Here is a 22,458-nt window from a genome sequence, read left to right on the forward strand (position 1 = left end):
TGGAGGACTCTTTTGTCTAGCAGCTTTTTTATTTATAGAGCTGCTGCTTCCCTCTAACTAGATGGAACATCAGGGACTTTCTTCTGAACTGTTTGGAGGGAGTTGGGAAAATGGTATGATATAACCTCTGGATATAATCCTCTACACTCATGAATCTTTTGTGATAGTTGGCTTGGCTCTCTGGTGCAGAGACAGATGACCCTGACTACCTCCTGAGAGGAACAGTCAGTCCTCCTTTCAGGAGCACTGATAGAACCTTTCCGAAAAAGTATCTCTAGATCCCTGGTTCTGTGGACCACCTCAGCCAGAACAGCATCTTCTGTTTGAGTTCCCCACTCTACCCATGGGGGAACTATCTCCATGTGACTCCTGGAAAGGACCCTACGATTTTTTTTAAACCATATCTTTCTACCACCTCACTGATTCATATAAAAGGGTCTTTGGGGGTAGAAAAATATGCACTCATGGTAGACAAGGTCTTTCCTTCCTGTTCGCATCTTGGTGTGCGTCTTTGACCTTGGAGCCAAAAAGAGACAATCTGTCAAAGGGCACAATGACGAACGAAGACTTAAATGGTTCTGCAAAGTCACATAAGCACATGCAGGCACATCTCCTAATGGTCATGCTTGAACCTGCCTTCCATGAGGTACCTTCCACAACATGGGAGGACAACATCATGGATGAATTACAGAGAGATTGGAGGGTGGCCTGCTGCTAGAAAATTCTGTTCCCAGTAGACATGGACCCTGAAAGAGATTTGGTAAGCTCTTTGATCAAATACCTTTGTAGTTTTGTAAAATATCCTAAATAATTCTGCGACCTAAGTGCGAAGGTCGTTGAAGCATAGACACGCTTCCCAAATCTGTTCACCTCCCTGGACTCCATGTTAGGGGCATGGACAGAGGAACTCTGCTCCACTAGGTTCCTTTTTTGTAGCTGTTGCAACAACCATGGCATCAACAGGGACTCCCTTATTCCAATGCACATGGGTCTTTAGAAGCAGCAAGAATCTTATCCAGTCTCTTAGGAATTGCCTCAACTGTGTCTGGCTCCTTCCATGCCTACTGGGAGACAAGGTCTACAAGCCCGTTGGCCTTGCCTCAACTGTGTCTGGCTCCTTCCATGCCCACTGAGAGACAAGGTCTACAAGCCCATTGGCCAGGATGCGGGTCACCCAGGAAGTGGATGGGCTAGACCTGAAAGCCCCCAGAAACACAGATTCCTCTTGGGATGGGGCACTGGGTAGACCAACCACCTCTTTGTTTCAGGAGTTGCAGAATGTCTCCAAAGGAGATGTCTTCAGATGGTGATCTGGGGGACCCCCTTCCCCTCGTCTAAGTCAGTGTCAACAGTGAGAGATTTCTGCGGGGAATCTAAGTGCCTCCTTTTGCATGTTCTCTTATGAGGGACTTCCTCAGTGGGGTGTTCTGGGGAAGTAATGGAAGAGAAAATGCCACGATGGGCTGGCTGTCCCACTGGAAAAGATTACTGAGGCTCAGGACACAGAACAGTACGAGGTAGAGTTATCCAATCTGAAGGTGTTAGGGATGTCTGTTTTCTAGGCATACAGAAGACCCTTTGAACCACATCGAAAACAGAATGGCTAGAAGACAGAGAAGCCAATGGATCCAAACTGACCTCTCTCGGATCACTGGCCTCTGCAGCTCCATCAGCAATCCACCCAAGGAGGGAGTCAGACCCGAGTTGTCTAGTGCTGAGGCTCTAATGGGAAGAAATTGCTCCTAAAGCTTTGGAGTTGACTCCAGGGCCTCAGACCTGGTACTACAGTCTTCTGGCTCCAAGATGCTTGGTGCTGGTCATCTTTTAGTAACCATCTGAGTTGAAGAAACAATATTCTTTGGATCCAAAGAAGACATCCCCCAGGGACTTGGATATGATGGCTCTGAAACAAAAGGATGGATCGGAGAAGGAGAAATAAAAAAGGGAAGTGGTTAGCCTTCTGCTCTCAGGCTCAGAGAAGGTAGGTGCCGAAAGACCCCCCATCTGTAACTATGCTCTGAGGAACTTCCTTATCATCCTGTTCAGGTCTGCTTCACAAAGCATCCTGGAGGACCAAAGAGGATGCAGTGGAAGGGGGGGGTCTAGAATGCCTTCAAGGTGACTCCTTAAGAAATAGAGAGGGGAGCCTGGATGGAATAGGCTCTGGTGGCAATGCAGAAGTACAGATCTGGGAAGATCTTGCAGCACAAGGTATCTGATCTGGTAATGATGGATCAGACTAAGACCTTGTCAGGTGGCTCAGTGAAAGTAGCCGAGGTTAAAGTTGAAGGATGGTCAGAAGATCTTTTTAGAGTGTCCTTGGATTGAAGATCACCTATAGGTTTATCAGCTGTTTAGGGGTATCAGTCCCAGCCACCAAGGAAAAAGACTCAAGAAGAAAAGAGACCCCTTAGAATCAATTTGTTTTTATGATAAATCAGGGCCAGAGAAATGAAACTGGCACATATATAGTCAGTATCCAAGTGAGCTGGGCCCAAACAATAAACACATTCCCTGTGGCCATCAAAATTTGGAATCTTATGCCTACAGGAAATATATTTATTTCTCAATACCTGAAGGTTTTTCTGACATATTGTTAACCAGAAAAATATACTACAAACAGCAGAAAACCAAGTAACCATGAAAAATGGTACTGAACCAACAAACATTCTTTCCTTTTTTTTTCTTTTAAAGGGAAGAAAAAAAAGAGAGCAGAAAGGGAAAGAAGATAAATTACCAACAATGGCAGAAAGGGGGGACAGCTTACAGTACAGTTGTGCACACTTACCATAAATGTAGATGTTCAAGTGTATTCACTGTTGCAGTCAACACATTTGGGTTAACTGCCGGAAGGAAGCCCTCAGCCGGTCTGAATACCAGAGTCTTGGGATTTCTGTGTCAAATGCTGTCTCTTCTTCCATGACATCAGGTGGTCAGGGGTATAAAACATGCAGCCGACGCCATTACATCAGTTTTTCTTGCCCAAGATGACAGGTGCCCCCACAATAGGGAGCAGTCATATGGTATGGGACACCCCCAGCAAAAAGCATATACACATGATATAATATATACCAAACAAATAGGATGGGTAAAAGTCAAGAGAAGTCAGGGGGCTGGAGGGAGGGTAACTAGGACTGCAACAGTGAATGCACTCGAACATCTACATTTATGGTAAGTGTACACAACTGTACAATGTTCTTTGTGCTTCACTGTTGCAGTCATCACTTTGGGTTGATTCGGAAAGCTAAGGAAGGGTGGAGGTAGTTAAAGAGCATTAGGGCTAGCAATGAGGCCCTGTAAGACTGCTCTGGCAAATCCAGCTTTGGATTTAGAAAAAATAGGCAAGTGGTAATGCTTGGTGGAAGTATGTACAGAGCTCCAGGTTGCAGCTTCCAGGCCGTCCCTGGTAGGGACTACTCTGAAAAATGCAGTAGAGGTAGATGCAGCCCTGGTGGAATGTGTTCTTATCCCCTGTGGTGTAGGTTTTCCATGGTGCTTGTAGCAGAAATGGATGCAATGTGCTATCCATTTGGAAATGGTTTGCTTTGAAATGGCCTTCCCTTCTGCCCCTACAGCAAAGCAGACTAGCAGCTGGTCAGATTTTCTGAGAGGCTTAGTCCTGTCCAAATAGAATCTAAGCGGTCTGTGCACGTCCAGGGAATGCAGCATCCTTTCCCCTTTATTCTGGGGATTATAGGTTCATAGGTTCATACTAGGCTATCTGCCCGAGGGCATTTACAAGCCTAGCCCATAGTTTTGTGGCTTACGCCACCCCTTTAGTTTGGAGAAACTATGCCCATTATTTTGCTGTGCCTCTGTCGAGCAGTGACACTGAGGTAACCCCTGGGGTGTATCTGCGATCTCCCATCCATTGGTCAAGATTCCTCTTGAACAAGGCCAGCGAGGTGCTCTGCCTCACATATACCGGGATTTTGTTCCACAGCATAGGGAGTCTTTGGGTGATGAATCTATCCCTCCAGCACGTCCTATTAATAACCGCGTCGAGGTTTAAGTCTCCCGCCCTTGTGGCTCTGAGGGATCTAGATTTTTTGAGATGAAGCATGTTCATCAAATCTGGGTAGGACATGGCCTTGTATGTCAGGCACAGGTCACCTCTGAGCAAGCGGTAAGCAACTGAATATAGCTGGAGTTCTTCCAGTCGGGCCACATAAGACAGATTTTTGAGACCCTTTATCCTTTTGGTGAGGAACTTTTGTGGCCTCTCCAGCTGCTGCAAGTGTCGGGTCAGATACATACTGAATGGGGCATTGTACTCAATCATTGGTCTGATGAGTGATGAGTATAGGGAGACTATGACTTCCCTTGATCTAGATGTGAATCCCTTCATGATAAGGGGGCAATGTAGAAGGTCTTCCTAACTACTTTAGCAATATGAGTGTCGAATGAAAGGCAACTGTCAACCTGGGTCCCCAGGTCCCTGATAACTTCTTCTGTGATCAGTGGATTGCCACCTATATGGTAGCTAGGGGTAACCTTGTTTTTCCCTAAGGGTATGACTATGCATTTCTTGGCATTTAACTTTAGGCCATGGCTCTGGCACCAGTTATCCGTTTCTGTGAGACCCTTCTGAAGGATATCTGTGTCAGATGTGTTTTCGACTACGGCGCCCAGTTTGCAGTCATCTGCAAACTTTGTCAGCCATAACCCTCCTGTGTTTGCTTGTACTTCAGAAAAGTAGATGCCAAACAAGAGTGGGCCCAGGACTGAGCCCTGTGGGACACCACTTGTGACAGGCTTTGAGTCTGACATGGTGCCAGCAACTCTGACCCTGTGGGTTCTGTCACTCAGCCAGTTTGCAACCCATCTTGTAATGTATGGGTTTACATTTAAGTTGATGAGGTTTTCAATGATGCCCGAGTGGGGTATTGTATCGAAAGCCTTCGCCAGGTCTAGGTAGGCTGTATGGACCGCCTTTCCCTCGTCAATGGCCTTGGTGACTGTTTCAAAAAAGTCAACCAAGTTTAAAAGGCATGATCTGCCTTTGACAAAGCCAAACTGGGTTGGATCCAAAGTCTGCAAATTCCCTATGTCTTTATTTATGAGATCCATTATGATCCTCTCCATGGCTTTGCAGATAAGGCTCGTCAAGCTAATGGGACGGTAATTTCCAGGGTCGGTGGAGGCACCGCCTTTGTGAAGTGGGACCACAGTAGCTGTGCGCCACTCCCTGGGTACGTATCCGGAGGTGAGACTCAAATTAAACAGCTGTCCTAAATGTGGGTTTAATTCCTCATTGAGTTCGTGGAGCACACAGCCGGGGACACCATCAGGTCCCATGGATGCTGTGTTCTTTGCCTTAGAGAGAGCAGTTCTCACCTGGGCGTTAGAGATGTTTGGGGGGCTACAATCATTTGGTATAGATAGCTCTCCTTTTGGGGGGGGAGGGGGGGGAGTTTGCACTGAACCTGTCAGCCAGTATGTTGGCAATGTCTGTAGGATCAGTAATCTTCACATCATTTTGAACTAATTCTGAGCATATCTGGGAGTTTCCTCCTAGGTTTCTGACATAGCTAAAGAATGCCTTATGGTTGTCTTTAGAGTCCTTAGCTATTTTTCTCTCAAAATTAAGCTTTGGTTGATTTTATGAGAGCTCTTAGCTTTTTACTTATAGTGATCAGCGGTGTCTTACCTTTTAAGGATTTTGCTCTATCTTGTAGTAGCTTCCTCCTTTTGTTGTAGAGTTTGTTTATGGCTGGGGTCCACCAGACTGGACGCTTGCCTTTGGTACAAAGAGTCTTTGTTTTGCTTGGGATTGCCTGATCCATGCAGCCCTGCAGGTGCTGGTAGAAGGCATTTGTAAGTGATTCAGCGGTTTGAGTAATGTTTACCGCCGGCTCGGGGGCTTTAAAGGAGACCACACTAGTCTTTAGAAGTGTGAAGTCGGCTTTCGAGTAGTTCTTTACTGTGGTCTTTTTTAGATTAGGGAAAAAAGTAGGCAAATGAATAAACTAGTTCAGAGCCACACTAGATACCACCTTGGGCATAAATGATGGATTAGTCCAGAGGGAAACCCTGTCCTCGTGGAAGATAATGAAGGGTTCCACAGCCATAAGGGCCTGCAGTTCAGACACTCTTCTTGCAGAAGTGATGGCTAGAAGTAAAGCTGTTTTCCAAGAAAGGAATTTCAACTCTGCTGTAGCAGCTGGTTCAAAGGGGGAAGAGTAAGTTTTTCCAACACAAAGTTTAGGTCCCAGGCTGGAGTGGGAGCTCGTCTTGGGGGGGGGGGTGTTCTTAAATTTTTGGCCCCTCTAAGGAATTGTTTTAGCAGTGGGAGAGAGAAGAGGGATGGCACAGTATTATAATGTGCTGATATGGCTGAAGCATGAATCTTAATTCAAGAAAAAGATAGGCCCTTGTGGAGCATTTCTGTTAAATAATCTAGAATATGAGGTAAGATGGGCACTGTTGTGCCCATCCCTTGAGACTGGCTCCAGGAACAGTATCTTTTCCACTTTTCTGAACAGGATTTTCTAGTACTAGGCCTCCTTGCCTCAAGAATGAAATCCAGCACCTGCTTACTGAGAGTTGTTAGAGGTGAGGTCAGGGGATTAGCCAGGCTGCAAGGTTCAGGGTTTGAAGCTGAGGATGCAGAATCTGGCCTGCCTGCTGGGACAGCAGGGAAGGGGTCTGAGGCAGGTGCCATGGTTGTAGCACTGTCAGAATGCGCAAAAGGGGGTACCAGTGCTGGCATGGCCAGTCCGGTGCAATCAGTATTGTTCTTGGCTTGTCCTGTTTGATCTTTACTAGGACCTTCGACCGGAGAGGCAGTGGGAGGAAGGCATAAACTGAGAGGCCTTCCCAGGTAAAGGACAGGGAATCCACTTTCCAAGTTTGACTGTGGGGAGTTCTGGTGCAGCATTTGTTCAATTGGTAGTTCCGAGAGGAGGCAAACAGGTCTATCTCTGACGTCCCCCATTTGTTCAAGAGCTTGAATATTTTGGGTTCCAGATTCCATTCGTGTGGGTCCATGAGATTTCTGCTCAAGTCGTCTGCCAGTGAATTTAGTTTGCCTGGCAGAAATTGAGCTTGTAGGTTCACTTGGTTGCTCAAGGCTGTGTTCCACAGAGCCATGGCTAGTCTGCAGGGTGGGTAGGAATGGGTCCCCCCTGCTTGTTTACCTACCGCATAACTGTGGTGTTGTCTGTCTTTATCAGTAGCGGTCCTGGAAAAATAAGGTCTTTAAAGGCGGTCAGAGCATTCTGTACACCTATTTCTTTTTGACTGACATGCAGGTACATTTGCATTGGGTTCCACTTGCCCTGAATGCACTGCCCTGCCCTGTGAGCCCCCTATGAATAATCTGATGCGTCTGTTGTTAGGGTTTGAGCAGCAGGGGGTAGAGTGAAAGGGAGTCCCTTGCTGAGGTTGCAAGCCTCTGCCCACCAAAGGAACTCTGCCCTCAGGTAAGGAATAATAGGAATCATTGTTTCCAGGTCCTGAGAATATTGACACCATAGACTTTTTAGATACCACTGAAGTTTCCTCATATGCATTCTTGCATACAGAATTAACAGAATGCAAGAGGCCATGAACCCTAGGGCTTGCAGGATTTTCCTTGCAGATAGCTGGGTTTTTGTGGCCAGTAGGTTGAAGTAGGTTGTCAAATAAACTTGTTTCTCTGGAGTGAGGAATGCCATCTGGGAAGTTGTGTTCAAGCTTGCTCCCAAGAATACAATCTGTTGGCAGGGTAATAGGTGTGATTTCTTCTCGGTGATGGTGCACCCCAGTGAAGTTAGAAGTCTCTTTATAAATGCCAGGTGTTATAATAGCAAGTCCTGACTCTCTGCCTGAATCAGGCAATCGTCCAAATATGGGTAAATCTGAATATTTCTCTGCCTTCAAAATGCAATGGCTGGAGCTAGGCACTTTGCGAATACCCTGGGCGCAGTAGATAAGCCAAAGGGAAGTGCAGAGAACTGACGGTGCATTGAGCCTGCCCTGAAGTGTAGGTATTTCCTGCAAGATTCCATTACTGGGATGTGCAGATAAGCTTCTTTTAAGTCTAGGTTTGCCAGCCAGGCATCCTTGGTTAGCATAGGAAAAAGCTGTTGACGAGTTAGCATTTTGAATTTTGGAACCACCAGAAAGGTGTTTAGCATAGACAGGTCCAGGATAGGATGCCAGGAGTTCTCTTTTCTGGGAACCAGGAACAGTCTTGAATAGAAACCTTGTCCCCTTTGTTCTGCTAGGACAGGCTGAATAGCCTTGATACTGAAGAGAGAACTTGTTTTTGGGCCTCCGCCCACTGGTTTGGAGGGAGGTCTGGCCATTCACTTGGGGGTGGCAGTGTGTGGAAGTGGAATCTGTAACCTAGGGAAACTATTTAAAACCCATTTGTCTTGGGTAATGAATTCCCAGTTTCTTGCATGCAGGGCTAGCTTTCCTCCTAAAGGTGCAAGAAGCTGAGCAAGGCTTGGAAGAGTTGAGGAGAAGTCATTGTGCCATTTTTCCATGGGGGTGGCTTACTACTCCCTGCTTTGGAAGTGGGAGCTCCCCCACTGCTTAGATCTGTGCATAGCCTGAGACTGGAGTCTTGGTTGTCTGCTGCTCCTGGGTTTGGACTGAAAAGGACCAGTTCTTTGAAGGCCAGTGCCTACTGAATCTAGGTGGCTGTACCTGTAAGAAATCTTTAACAGTTTGCACAGATTGAGCTTTTTCCTCCATTCTTTTTAAGGACGACTTCTGCTTTGTTGCCAAAAAAGACGTTCTTGGTTTAAGAATGAATTCAGTAATTTAGCTTTAACATGATCTGGCAAGTTTTGTTCCTTAAGCCAAGCATGCCTTCTAAGTACAGACCCAGTGACAGCAGAAGTATCAAAACCACATTACAAAGTGTGTTTACCAACTTGGTCAGCAGAATGCATTAACTCTTCTAAATTTTTGTGTTCAGCACAGTCAGGAATCAACATATTTTTTTGTTTAATTAGTCCCATAATATGCTGCTGATACTTAACATACGAAACTGGCAATTTAAAGCTCTAATGGCCAGAATAGCAGAGGTGTATACCTTCTTACCCCATCTGTCTACAACCTTAGAATCCCTGTCAGAAGGGGTAGGATTTTTGGCAGTAGTAGCCTTAATGCTTTTAGGTCCTTGGGAAATGGTCTCTGAATCCGCAGTAGGATTCTTGAAGAAGAATTTGTGAGAGTCAGGTACTCTATAGTACCTGTCAGATTTCCTGGGAGCTGAAGGCAAAGTGTCTGGGGTACGGCTGGATTCTAAGAAAACATCATCTACAATCTCCAAAACAGGAGGGATAGCTAGAGGCCTGTGCTGAAGCAGGTTTAAGAATTGCCTAAGTCTCTTTTTGGACTTAAATAGTCCTGGCTTTCCATGCGGAAATGTTCCCTAAGGGTATGCAAGGTTTCACCAAAGGAAAAGTCCTCTGGAGGGGAAGCAGAGAGAATGGAATACTCTGCATCAGAATCCTCATAAGTAGATAATGGTAAATCCTGGTAGTTAGAAGGACCAGAGTTATCAGATTCCTGATCAGCAGAATCAGAAGGAAAATCAGTTCTAGGTCTCTCAGAGGGGGAAGGCTGGCTTCCCCTAATTAAGGTAATAAGGTCTTCAGCCATTCTAATCATTTGGTTTTGAGGCATATGTGGGCCTGAGAATGTGCTTTGGTCGTTGGTTTTCTAGGTGTAGTGCGTGCTTTAGGCCTGAGGAATTCGGTATTTTTAGCTTGAAACTAAGTCATCTGTTTAATACGAAAATCTGTAGGCCTGAATACACCCTCAGAATCTGGTGCCTGCACAGCGGCTCTGGACCCATCCAAGGTAGAGACATCCGCAGGTTCCATAGTCAAAGAAGCATCTCGCAGCATACCGGACTCCGAATGGGTCTCAGCAGAGGCCTGCAAATCTGTAGAAGTGGGTATCAGGGGCTGCAAAAGCGCCTCACTGAGTACCGGCGGACTGGCGACTAGCTTAACGTAAGCACTGTCGGCAGTTTTGGACCGATGCGGTCTGTCTCGTCTTTATCCTTACTTTTTTTTGGAAGATCAGTAGGTGGATGGCTTAACAAAGCCATTTTGGAGTATGGGGTTGAGAACAAAAGTATTTAGCTACATAAATAGCCCGACGACGAATAGTACAGGCATTGAACAAGGCACAAAACCGACAGCGAGGGACATTGTTGTCTGGGCCTAAACAGGTGACGCAGTAAGAATGAAAATCTCTATGAGGTATTTGCTTTCCACAGGCAAGACAATTATTAATTTTTTCTGACATTGGTTAGAGCAAGAAAAAAAGATCCCTAATGGGGTACTTATTTTTTTGAAGACTTCAGGTTTGAAACTCGAAAATGAAAATTTCAGGAGTTGGCCGACCGGCACTTGTGAACTGCTTCTGCTTCGGGCACCGCATGGCAAGAAAGACTGATGTAATGGTGTCAGCTGCATGTTTTATACCCCTGGCAACCTGACGTCATAGAAGAAGCGACAGCATCTGACGCAGAAATCCCATGACTATGGTATTCAGACCAGCTGAAGGCTACCTGCTGGCAGATACCCAAATGTGATGACTGCAACAGTGAAACACGAAGAACATGTCTAGTTCTCTGTGTGAAAACAAAAACTCATAGGCTCATAGGTAGGTACTCGGCTATTGGCCCTAGGACAGAATTAAGCCTAGCCAAAACTTTTTTTGCTTACGCTTCCCTCCCAATGGTTCGTTTCCTGTGCCCCTCTCTAGAAGGGCCACCGAAGTGATTCCCAGGGTGAATTTCCTGTTTCCCATCCACTCACCAAGATTCCTCTTGAAGAACGCTAATGAGGAGTTCTGCCTCATATTTATGGGGACCTTATTCCACAGCAAGGGAAGTCTCTGGGACACGAATCTGCCCCTCCAACAAGTCCTGTTTATTGTTATGTTAGGTTTACGTCCCTTGAGCGAGTAGCTCTGGTGGACTGGCTTTTCCTTAGCAATTCAGGGTCTGACATAGCCTTGTATGTCAGGTAGAGATCACCTCTGAGTAGCCGGCACGTGACCGAGTATAGTCTGAGTTTTTTTAGCCTCATGGCATAGGGCAACTGTTTGAAGCCAGTTATCCTCATTGTGAGGTACTTTTGAGGCCTCTCCAGTTGTTGCAGATGTCTTGTTAGGTACATTCCGAACGGGGCATTATATTCAATAATGGGACTAATGAGTGAGTAGAGGGGGACAATAACATCCTTATTCCTGGATGCAAACCTATTTGTGATAAGGTGGGCCATGTAGAAGGATTTTCTAACCACTTTAGCAATATAGTTGTCGAAGGAGAGGTTACTATCCACCTGAGTCCCTAGGTCTCTCATCACTCTCCATGGTAAGTGGGCTACCACCTATGTTGTAATTCATAGGTACTTGGTTTTTCCCAAAGAGGATGACTATGCACTTTTTGGCATTTAGCTTGAGGTCGTGGTTTTGGCACCACATACCTGTATCCATAAGACCCTTTTGAAGGATATCTGCGCCAGTAGGGGTCTCAATTACGGCACCCAGTTTGGAGTCATCTGTGAACTTTGTTAGCCATAGTCCCTCCATATTTGCTTGTACCTCCAAGAAGTAGATGCCGAACAGGAGGGGTCCCAGGACTGAGCCCTGTGGTACACCACTAGTCACAGGTTTGGAGTCAGATCTAGCGTTTCCTATTCTCACTGAATGGGTTCTATCCATGAGCCAATTAGCAACCCATCTTGTAACATAGGGGTTTATATTTAGGTTGGTGAGTTTGTCAATAATTCCTGAGTGAGGAATGGTATCGAAGGCCTTTGCAAGATCAAGGTATGCTGCGTGAACCACCTTTCCCTCATCTATTGCTTTGGTGACCATTTTGAAAAAGTCAACCAGATTTAGGAGACAAGACCTTCCCTTTACAAACCCAAACTGGGTGGGGTCAAGGGTTTGTAGGTTTCCAATGTCTTTGTTTATACAGAGTTCCATGATGATGCGCTTCATGGCCTTGCAGACGAGACTCGTCAGGCTGATGGGGCGGTAACTCCCGGGGTCAGTGGTGGCACCTCCTTTGTGGAGTGGTATAACTGTTGCCGTGCCACTCTGTGGGCATATAGCCTGAGGTGAGGCTGTGGTTAGACATGATATTAAGGTGAGGGATTCATTTGTTTTGGAGTTCATGTAGTATGCAGCCTGGGATGCTGTCTGGTCCCATGAATGCTGTGTTTCTTGCCTTGGAAAGTGCTATTTTCACCTGAGTGTCTGTGGTTTTAGGGGCAGAGCAATCTTCTGGTATGGAAATGGGCCCTTTGGGGGGTGAGGTGAAGTTTGCAATGAACCTATCTGCCAGTATATTGGCGATGTCAGTTGGTTCTGTGAATTTTGAACCATTATGCTGTAGCTCAGAGCAGATTTGAGAGTTATTTAGGTTTCTGACATAGCAAAAAAATGCTTTGTGATTGTCTTTGGTGTCTGTTGCGATTTTTCTTTCAAAGCTTGCCTTAGAGGTTTTTATGAGGGTTCTTAGCTTTTTGCTAAGGTTGGTCAGGGAGCCCCTCCATTCCTGGGTTTTTACTCTTTTTTGCAATAATTTCTTCCTTCTATTATAGATCTTATTTATGGCCGGGGTCCACCAGACATGTTTCCTCTTTTTGGAGGAGTGGGTCTTGGTCTTATTTGGGATAGCACAGTCCATGCACTCATGTAGGTGCTTGTACAGTGCTTTTGTAAAGGATATAGCAGATTCAATCATAATGCCTTTCTGCTGTGGAGTAGCGAAGTTTGCCACCTCTGTCTTGAGTAGCATAAAAGATCAGCTTGGAGAAGTTTTTCACCATGGCTTCTTTTGGGGCGGGGGTGAGGGTGGTATGTGGATATCTAGAGTGATGAGTTTATGGTCTGATCTGACCAATGAGGAATTTACCACAGGTGTGGAGCATTTGTCCCTCATGTTGGTGATGACCAGGTCCAGTATATTTCTACCTCTTGTGGGGGTGTTAATAAGCTGGTCCAGAGCATTTGAGTCAATGTACTCCAGGAAGCACTGAGCAAAGGTATTAGTACTTCCATAGTTTTCCCAGTTGATGTTTGGGTAGTTGAAATCACCCAGTATAAGGGTGTTCGGTTGGATGCTCATGTTTTCCAGTACCTCGAGGAAAGAAGAGTGCATGTCATGGGGCTGGGAAGGTGATCTGTAGCAAGCTACAATCTGGATTGCAGTTTTGCCCATTGTCAGTTGCACTTGGATGATTTCTGAGGCATCATACTTTGCAACCAGTCTGGAGGTGTTGTTACCCCTTGATGAATATGGATAAGCCTCCTCCCTTTGTATTTCGGTCCTCCCTTTGTATTTTGGTCCTCAACAGAGAAGGCCAGCAGACTTGTGTTTATGGGTAAATTTCAGTAAATGGCTAGTAAGTGTACTGCTTGGATGCCAGGAAAAAAGAAATACAGAGCTCCTGGAAAAAAAATAAACTGGAAAAAGTGAAGAAGAAACACTGACTAGGGAAAGTTCGGCCACTGTTGAGCAAAAAGCGATGCAACCTCCAGACTTGACTACCAGTAACCTACAGGAAGATATAAGACAACCACACACAGACCTGGTTAAAATAAACAAAACACTGATGGAGCATATCAAGACAAACAAAAGTTCAGAAAAATGGAATAAGCTTTAAACAGCTAGTCAGATAAGGTGATAAAGCTGCAAAAATCAGAGGTTGAAAAGAAAAAAAGGCTGGCTGAATAAAAGACTGCTCAAAAAGAGAAGTTTCAAAAAATAATAGAATTACAAGGCAGAGCACATAGGGAAAACATGAGACTTTCAGCAATACCAGAGAAGCTGGAAGGAGCACACTGCATTAATTTTATGAAAGCATAAATAAGCAACTGGACTGGTATTCCACAGCCGGAGTTGTTAGTTTAAAGGGCACATCATGTGTATGCTCCAAACCTGGATATGAGAACGCAACCTAGACCTTTAATAGTAAAAATGTAATCCTATCAGCAGGAGGAAATGATTTTGACAAAACTGTGCCAGAAGGAGAAAATACTAAAAGTGGGAGACAGCTGAGTTTTTGTGGAGAATGTCTACTCATTGTAGACGAAGCAGAAGCATAAATTCATTCACTATTAAGGGAATGTTGATATGCAACAGTGAGATGAGATTCAAACTGCTGTACCTAGGTGTATTCAATGTATTCTTCCTTGGAGGGGCAACATCACTTTTTGATCAAGTACATGCTAAGGAGAAAACCAAACATTTGTCCAACAAAAAATGAGCTGTGAAACAGAAGATCCTGCTTCTTGTTCTTCTGGGAATAAAGACCACAGAGAGACTGTACCTCGGAAACCTTTTCCACTGTTTCAGTGAAAAATGTTGGAGAGAAGGAAGGCAGCAAAAGTGTTCACTAGAAGAATCCAGAGTACATTGGAAATGAAGCAGAGATAAAGAGTAATAAAACCAGTAACTTAATGTGCGAGTACAATGCAATAATGATATTTGTAAAATATGGCAGAATAAGAAAATTGAGAAATACTGGACGTTTTCAGAATTTTTTGAACTTCTGGGGGACTCTAAAGCATATGTCCTAATTCATGTCATTAATGTTCAGAAAAATACTTTGGGAATGGGAAGAGAGGGGATAAAGTTAACTGTAAGCAAAGAAAACATTTTAATAGTATTTTTTTCTTGGTGTATTGTTTTTTTTTTTGCATGCTATAAAGTAAAGTTTTCTCAGTTATTTTTAAGTGTAATGGAGGCTGTAAATAGGCGCTGCTGTTCTTTTTTTTTCTTTCTCCCTTCTCTCTTTTTTCTTGTTCATTTTTAAGAAATGTAGGCACTACAATGCTACAAAGTGGTTAAAAGAGCATGACAAAAGAAAAATGAATGTGCTTTTTCTTATTCTTGCATGGGAGAATGATTGGATTAAGGCCCTTACATTGATTTAGTAACAAGTTTAAGAGAAAGCAAGTAAATGAAAAAGAATATTGAATATTACAAGGCTTTTTTCTAGCAAATGAATGTAGGTATACTAACACTTCTGTATCTGGCCCTCATCATGTCTCCAAGCAGACAATCTGATAATGGGAAATTGGCTGTCTGCTTCTCATATCTCCATGGAGGCAAACTGATCAAGAGAAACTGGTTACAGTCTGGTGGAGAGTGACTGGTTGGGGAAAAATAGAAAAGAGAAACTGGCCAGAAGATCATGTTCTCTGAAAGCATTCAGGGGTTTTCCCATCTGAGAGAGCTATAAAGAGAAGACAAAACAAATTAGTGCTTAGTAGAAGCACAAGCTGCATCATGTGACTTAGTATGGATTTTCTTTTAGGTAAACTCACGTCTGTAAGTGTGGCTATCAGTCTGGATCATTTGTTCCTGTTAGGAGGACAAAGCTTCAATATTTGAAGATGCACATAGTTTTGTGTGTTAGTATTAAATTAACAGCCTTTAGGGGTTTTTTTGAGGGCTTTCAATAAAACAAAAAGTTCTGTAAGATGCAACATAGGCTCAAAATGATATGACAAGAAAACTATATACAAGTTCAATCTGCCAAACAGTGTACTGCATGTAACACAAATGCTGGAAATAGACATGTAACAAAAAAGGTGCACATAAAACAGAATAATAATTATTTTATACAATGATGCTTTCTGTAATGTTTTTAAATATAAATAGTTCCACTGATAAATACAAAAAGGAAAGAACAGTGAACTATACTAAAAAATGTAGAGTCCACATAGTTATGTTACAGGAGACACACTTGGAAAGAACTGAACATGTGAATTTGATAAAGAAAGGTTTTCAGGATGGTTATTCAGCAGAATACCTAGGACAAAGGAAAAGAAGAGCACTTATATTAATTGCAAGAGGAGCTCCAATAGTGAAAGAAGAGAATAAAAAGCTAATTAATGGCAGATTTGTACTGCTAAGGGGCTACTGGCAAGAGAGAAGGATTACACTGGTATGTATTTATATTCCACCTAAAACTGCTATAATGGAGCTCAAGAAAATTCTGGTAGAAATAGTCAGTTTTCAGCAAGAAATATTATTTGTAGTTAGGGACTGAAATTCAATTTGCAACAGGGAAGATGTGTCTGGGGGGCCCAGAAAGGAAAGCACAACAAAGGAGGGTAGATTTTTGAAGAAATGTATGAAAATATTTGGCCTGGAAGAAGTGAATTCAGTAATAGGAGTTCTGAATGGATCTGCATATTATTACCCAAGATATAAAAACTGGCCTAGGCTAGACAGAATTTACATTTCACAGGAACGTGGGCATTTAATTAAAGGTCTTGATACACACTAAATAACTATAATAACCAAAATAAAAACACAGGGTAATGAAATAAAAATGAGATACTGGCACTTTCCCACCAATCTGTTGAAAAGAGAGGAATTTAAGGAATGGGTAGTGAAGATTATTCAGGAGCTATTCGACAGGATAGAAATTACTTTTGAAAATATAGCTAGGTTGTAAGATAAAATTAAGGTGGAGTTTAAAAATAGTGTGGAAATAAAAGAAAGGGAGCTATGGTTAAGAAGTAACAAGAATGATTCAGAGGGACTGACAAATGTTAAAGTATTGCAGAATGGGGGGAATCTCACAGAACAAGAGGATCAAATCCAGAATGCTAAGCAGAAAATAAGGGATTACCTCAATGATATACACGAGTTTAGAAAGATTGCTGTTAAACTGTTTTTTGAGAATAACAGAACACAAAAACTTTTAGCACAGCAACTCAGGCAACAGAAAGTAGAAAGGGCAGTTGCCAAGCTTACAGAGCCTGTAACAATGAAAGTAACAAGAGATCCTGTAGAGGTTATTAGAAATATTTTGGAAAGTCTATGACAGTCTGTACAAAGCAAAGAAATATGGACATCAAGAAAAAGACACAAATGGAAATATTTATGGAAGAATTACATATGCCACGGTTAGAGGAAGAGGAGGCTCAATTACTAATGGTTAGGATAGGAGGAAATGAGATAAAAATTGTGATGTAAAACCAATTTACATGAAAATCCCCAGGAACAGATGGTATTCCTGTGGAAGTTTGGAAGCTAGGAGGGGAAACAAAAAATCTCCAGATCTTTATCAGTTAACAGTGTTTTAAGAGGAGAAGTACCAACATCCTGGAAGAAAGCAGTGGTAGCTATAATAACTAAAGAGGGTAGAGATCCATCAGACCCAGCTTCATACAGGCCCATTTCAATACTAAACCATGATTATAAAATGTTCCTGTCTATAATGGCTAACAGAATGACAAATCTAACTCCAAAATTGATAGATATGGATCAATGTGGTTTTGTATTGGGGAGGCAAACATTTGACAACATTAACAGAATACTGATACAGAGGGAAGGAGAATGTACGAAAATACCATGGTTACTGGAGGCTCTTGATGCAAAGAAAGCATTTGACAGATTAAGCTGCGACTTTATGAGCAGGGAAATGGAAGCATTTGCATTTCCTAAAAAAATTATAAGCTTGATTAGGAGGATATACAAGGGATCGGAGTAGAAAATTAAGTGGGTGTTGTCATCTCTGATCATTTCTGCTTGAGCAGAGTAACCAGGCAGTAGTGTCCTCTTTCCCCTTTGTTATTTGCATTATATTTAGAACCACTGAAAAAGAAAGTAAGGGACTCAGAAATTCAATGACATTACTGGTATGGTAGTCAAGAAAAGCTGGCTCTATTTGCAGATGACATTATTTTATACCTAACAAAACTAGAAAGAGACATTACAGTGTTGCGGAATATTCCAAATCTTTTCGGAATACAAAATGAATAAAGCTAAAACAAAGGCAATATCGGTAAATAAATAATGTACCCATATGTGACTTGGTTCAGCAATATCCATATTTATGGGGACATGACAAAATGAAATATTTAGGATTATGGATTAAAAATGATGCTGGTGTGGGAGCCAAGTTAAGGATAATGTGGCAAGAGACTAAACAAAATATAACACAAAAACTGAGAAAATGTAAGCTTTGTTATATGGCTACAGATAGTAAGATACAAGCAGTTTTTAGCCCCATTAGTCTTATATACAGGTAAGGCATATTTTTATCAACCAGAGGAGAAGTTGTGGATAGCAATTAATAAAGAGCTGAAAGACTATCTGGGAGGGGAAGACTGCAAGAGTCAAGTGGATGAGCTGATTATTCCAGTAGAACAAGGCAGATTGGGATTACCTGATTTGAAGGGGTATTTCAGAGTTACACAGTTAAGGCTCCTATACATAGCACAAGCAGAAAACTAATGTGGAAAGGGATGATGATGAAAGAGGGGAATCTCAAGAAACAAGGGAAGACTGGGATTTTGGATGCGGGCCTTGAAGGAGAATAACAATCATACAGAATATTATATCCATAACATAGCATAAAGTATCTTAAGAACTAAGCCAAAATAGGAATGGAGAAAGGAGATTCTGCCAATAGGGATGACAACAATTAGGGATATAGGCAATAGGCAAGAGTGGGCTGCAATTTATTGGAGAAAACTGGCAAAGGAACCATATTGGGAGCAAACAACTGGAGAGAGAAAGATGACAGAATGGGAAGATGCCAAGAATTTATTTGGACTACAGATTAGAGACTGATATCAGTCCTTGATAGGGAAGGCAGAGTATAGGCAAAGAGAAAGAAATAGGAGGTCCTAAATAAAAGACCAGCACTGGTAGAGTTTCTAGTAGAATCTAGAACAGAAGCTGCCATTTAAAAAGGAATAATTAGTAGGGCATTAAAATATTGCATAATAACTATAAGAATCACAGGATGTTAGAAAGGACTGGGAAGAGACACTGAATAAGCAACTCACAAAGAAACAATGACAGGATATACTTAGGTCTCCCAAATAAGCAACAAAATCTAGAAGATTTAGGATTTTTGCTTGGAAATGTTTACATAGATATTTTTATACCCCAAGTAGACTCCAGACAATTTTTCCTCAGGTAAATCACAAATGCTGGAGGTGTGATGGGAAAGAAAGAGGTAATTGGGAACATATTTTCTGGGAGTGTGATGGGTTGGTGGACTTTAAGAATTCCCTGCAGGATGCACCATCAGAGATGCTGGGTAGGCAGACTGGTGTGACGAGATAGATGATTTTTCTGAGCTATGATACAGAACTGGAATTGCCTAGACACGGTAAGGCCTTGCTGTGTCTAATTATGGTGGCTGCCAAAAAAGCAATTTCTAGAAAAGGGAAATCAAAATCTAAACCAACTATACTAGAAGCAGTGAATATATACAGAGATAACACAACCGGAATTGAGATATTTAGAAAAGGGTAGGAGCAAACTACAGAGGAAAAAATTGGAACTGTGGGAACAATATATACAGGGGAGGAATGACGAGTAAAAGAAGGCAGGACTTAACAGAGCTATATAATGTATTAATGAAAATGATTGGGTAGACTATAAGTGATGTATAATAAGTGATGTATAATGTTTCCAGCTGGGAGTGTGTCACAGTGTGGTTTGTGATGTAAAATGCTTGCAACTCGGTTTGTGTCTGTGTGGTTTGTTTTCATTTATATATATGTATGATTGCCTATGTCATAAACGATGGCTTACTAAAGACATTTCTTCTTGAATAATTTATGTAACTTTGCTTAGGCTATATGATGTATAGCAATATATGAGGAGTGTAATGTTTGTAAACATGAACTTGTTAACACAGTTTGATTACTTTTATATAAATGCAAATTTGTCTATGTCACAAGTAATAATTCAATAAAGGTGTTTAAAAAAAAGATTTATTGAGATTAAAAAAAAAAAAAAAACTATGGCAGAAACGGGTACTCAAGGAGTACAAAGGAATACCAACGACGGTAAGCAGAAATTACCTAAAAAATGGTACTCTAAGATCAGAAATTAGTTTATTATAGGAGGGAGGAAAGAAACAGGCAAAATATGAAAACAGTAATGCCTCATGAAAAAGCCACCAAGGAAAAAAATCTGAAAAACTATACCACAATGCTCGAGAGGTCGTAATCCAAATCTGAACCTACTGGCAGCAAACGAGATCTGAGGTACATTAGGTTGGTGGGGCATTGTGGATAAAGAAAGGAGCTCAAGAGTTCTAAGATCCTATGTTCTGGATGTAGTCTTAGATCTGAATCCATCAGTTGAGAGATGAATGAAAATGACATCAGGTATCTTTGTTTAATCCAATCTCACGTTATCATTCAAGTTTCCTACAGTAAAGCTACAGATAAAACACTTTAGTAGCTGAAACAGTGCAATACAATCTCTCACCTTCTCTTTCCAAATGCTGAAACAAAGGCCCTAGCAACTAATGCTCTATAGCCAAAACTTTAATGACTTTTATCTGTCCTCTCAACTTATCTTATACACAAATCTATTAGACAACAGAAAAGTGTTATTCAGCTAGCATTCTATACAACCCATCACCACTTTCTCTTTCATAAAACTCACTGGCTACCCATATCTGGACAGTCTCATTTCTAGTGAAAACCCTCCTATATAAGTTATACAGCAACACCCACACTAACTGCAAGATAGCTCACAGGAAACCTTAGAACTTTTATGCTATAATGCAATTTATTATTACACAGGTAATAAACATTCTCCTTCTTTCCCTTCCCTATGTATAACCACTTCTAGTTCATCCCACTGACTGAGCACTGGCTTATTTATCTAGCAAAACCAACAACACACATTAATACCCGCTGGCAGTTAGTTAATTAAATGGTATATCCCTGACTGCTAGCAAGCTGGACAGCAACTGGCTGAAGCTTACAGCCAAAGAAAGTTTAAACATGAGAAAAATCTTTTTAACTGAACACTGAGAGCAGCTTTTGCCTTACTTGTTTGGTTAACATCATTTTTACTTATCTAAACTACTAAATTACAGCACCAAATACTACAAATTCAGGACTCTGATAAAGCTACACTGTAATAAAATCACTGTGTGTGTGTGGGTCTGCCTTTCAAGCAGTGCAGGCTTGAATGATAAAGCAGCCTACATAGCCAGTACTGCAGGAGTGACAACACAATTGTCAATGCAGGTGTGAATGATCTAAAAGTTGAGAAAACAAATTATACAGGAATCACATACATTGCATATCTACAATATATATATATATATATATATATATATATATATATATATATACACACGTCTATTACACTTTGACAACCTAGTACTTCCTACTAGGTGAAGAAAATTTACATACAGGAACCAGCAGAAAAGCTCCCAAGTTAACAGATCTTGTTCAAAGATAGGCAAAAAACATATCTTTGCAATACAATCGTATACATTGTTAATATAGAAAATATATTTACTTACCTCCAGGGTTACCTGTCAAACAAAAACGAAAATAAGGCATTCTTTAGAATTTATTGCAAAATGTATGAGTACTTCACAGACTATAACAGCGAAAACTTAACACAGTTGAGACAATAATGGAAAATAAGTCCAAATAACATGGCAACTTGTATTTTGTACTTTTCATGATTTTTGCTTTTTGCCTTGCTGTACATACATGAACATGAATCATGATCCCTTAAATCCAAGTAATCAGACATAAAAATAACCATAATGTAAATGACTGGTGTCTAACATACAAAATGCTGAGACCCAGTGACTGCTGTAGGCATACAGTAACAGAGTGAATGTTTTTTATAAAAATGAATGTGGAAAAGATGCACTGATGCCCAACAGACAAAACCTTAACCACTTAATAAACTAATAAAAATGAAGACTAGATCCATGCTACCACAAATGTAAATAAGCCATGTTGTCATGATACAAACTGGTCTTTACCCAGCTCATAAAGAATGGCATTAACATAAATGGACAGCACTAGCTTACTTTTATTTAAAGAATACAAAAATGCGTTCATAAAGAATGGCATTAACATAAATGGACAGCACTAGCTTACTTTTATTTAAAGAATACAAAAATGCGTTAATCATCAACAGTCTGTGAGACACTAAAAGGTCACATACATACCCGCCATGATCTCTGCATTGCGAAAAGTAGTTACTACCCAATCTGTCAGTTTTCTTAACATATGCCTGACACAGAAACACCTTTCTACCCTTCAAGCCCTGATCCTTGGACTGTAAAATGCATCATACTAACAAATTATTTTACATCTCTCAATCAATATGTCCATGTGTCTGCCTCAATATTCCTTGTACATTTCCAAAAATCAATAGTTGTGTCCTGGGTTTGGTTCAAGCAAATGTCTGAATGAGATGTCACCAACATTTGCAGGACTATTTCATAACATCTATGAGGGAAAGTTAATACTGAACATAGTGTTTTTTTTTTTTGGCTCCCTCCAGGATCTTGTCCAATGGCATGGAAAGCCAACTGGCCCAATTTGTTCTGGGAGTACAGGGGCTGGCATTTCTGGGCAGGAAATTGCCCTTCTGACTTATTTGTTCCTGTTCGGAAACGCAACCAGCACTTTGTGTTCCTTAGAAAGAGTTGGGTGGTAGAGAGTAGGTCAGTTTGCTTGGGT

General features: G+C 41.8%; 1 protein-coding gene across 1 annotated transcript in view; it reads right to left on the minus strand.

Annotated features, from left to right (window-relative positions):
• ERO1A (endoplasmic reticulum oxidoreductase 1 alpha) overlaps nt 1-22,458 on the minus strand; it is a gene marked incomplete at its 5' end in the record, with an annotated part of 649,578 nt that overhangs the window by 323,770 nt on the left and 303,350 nt on the right. Inside the window, 1 exon segment of the mRNA XM_044074334.1 lies at nt 21,276-21,287. Within this exon segment, the coding sequence (XP_043930269.1) occupies nt 21,276-21,287 (12 nt within the window).

The sequence above is a fragment of the Protopterus annectens genome, chromosome 6.part0 (genome assembly GCF_019279795.1).
Source record: "Protopterus annectens isolate FY-2018-M chromosome 6.part0, PAN1.0, whole genome shotgun sequence".
Classification (NCBI taxonomy): Eukaryota; Metazoa; Chordata; order Ceratodontiformes; family Protopteridae; genus Protopterus; species Protopterus annectens.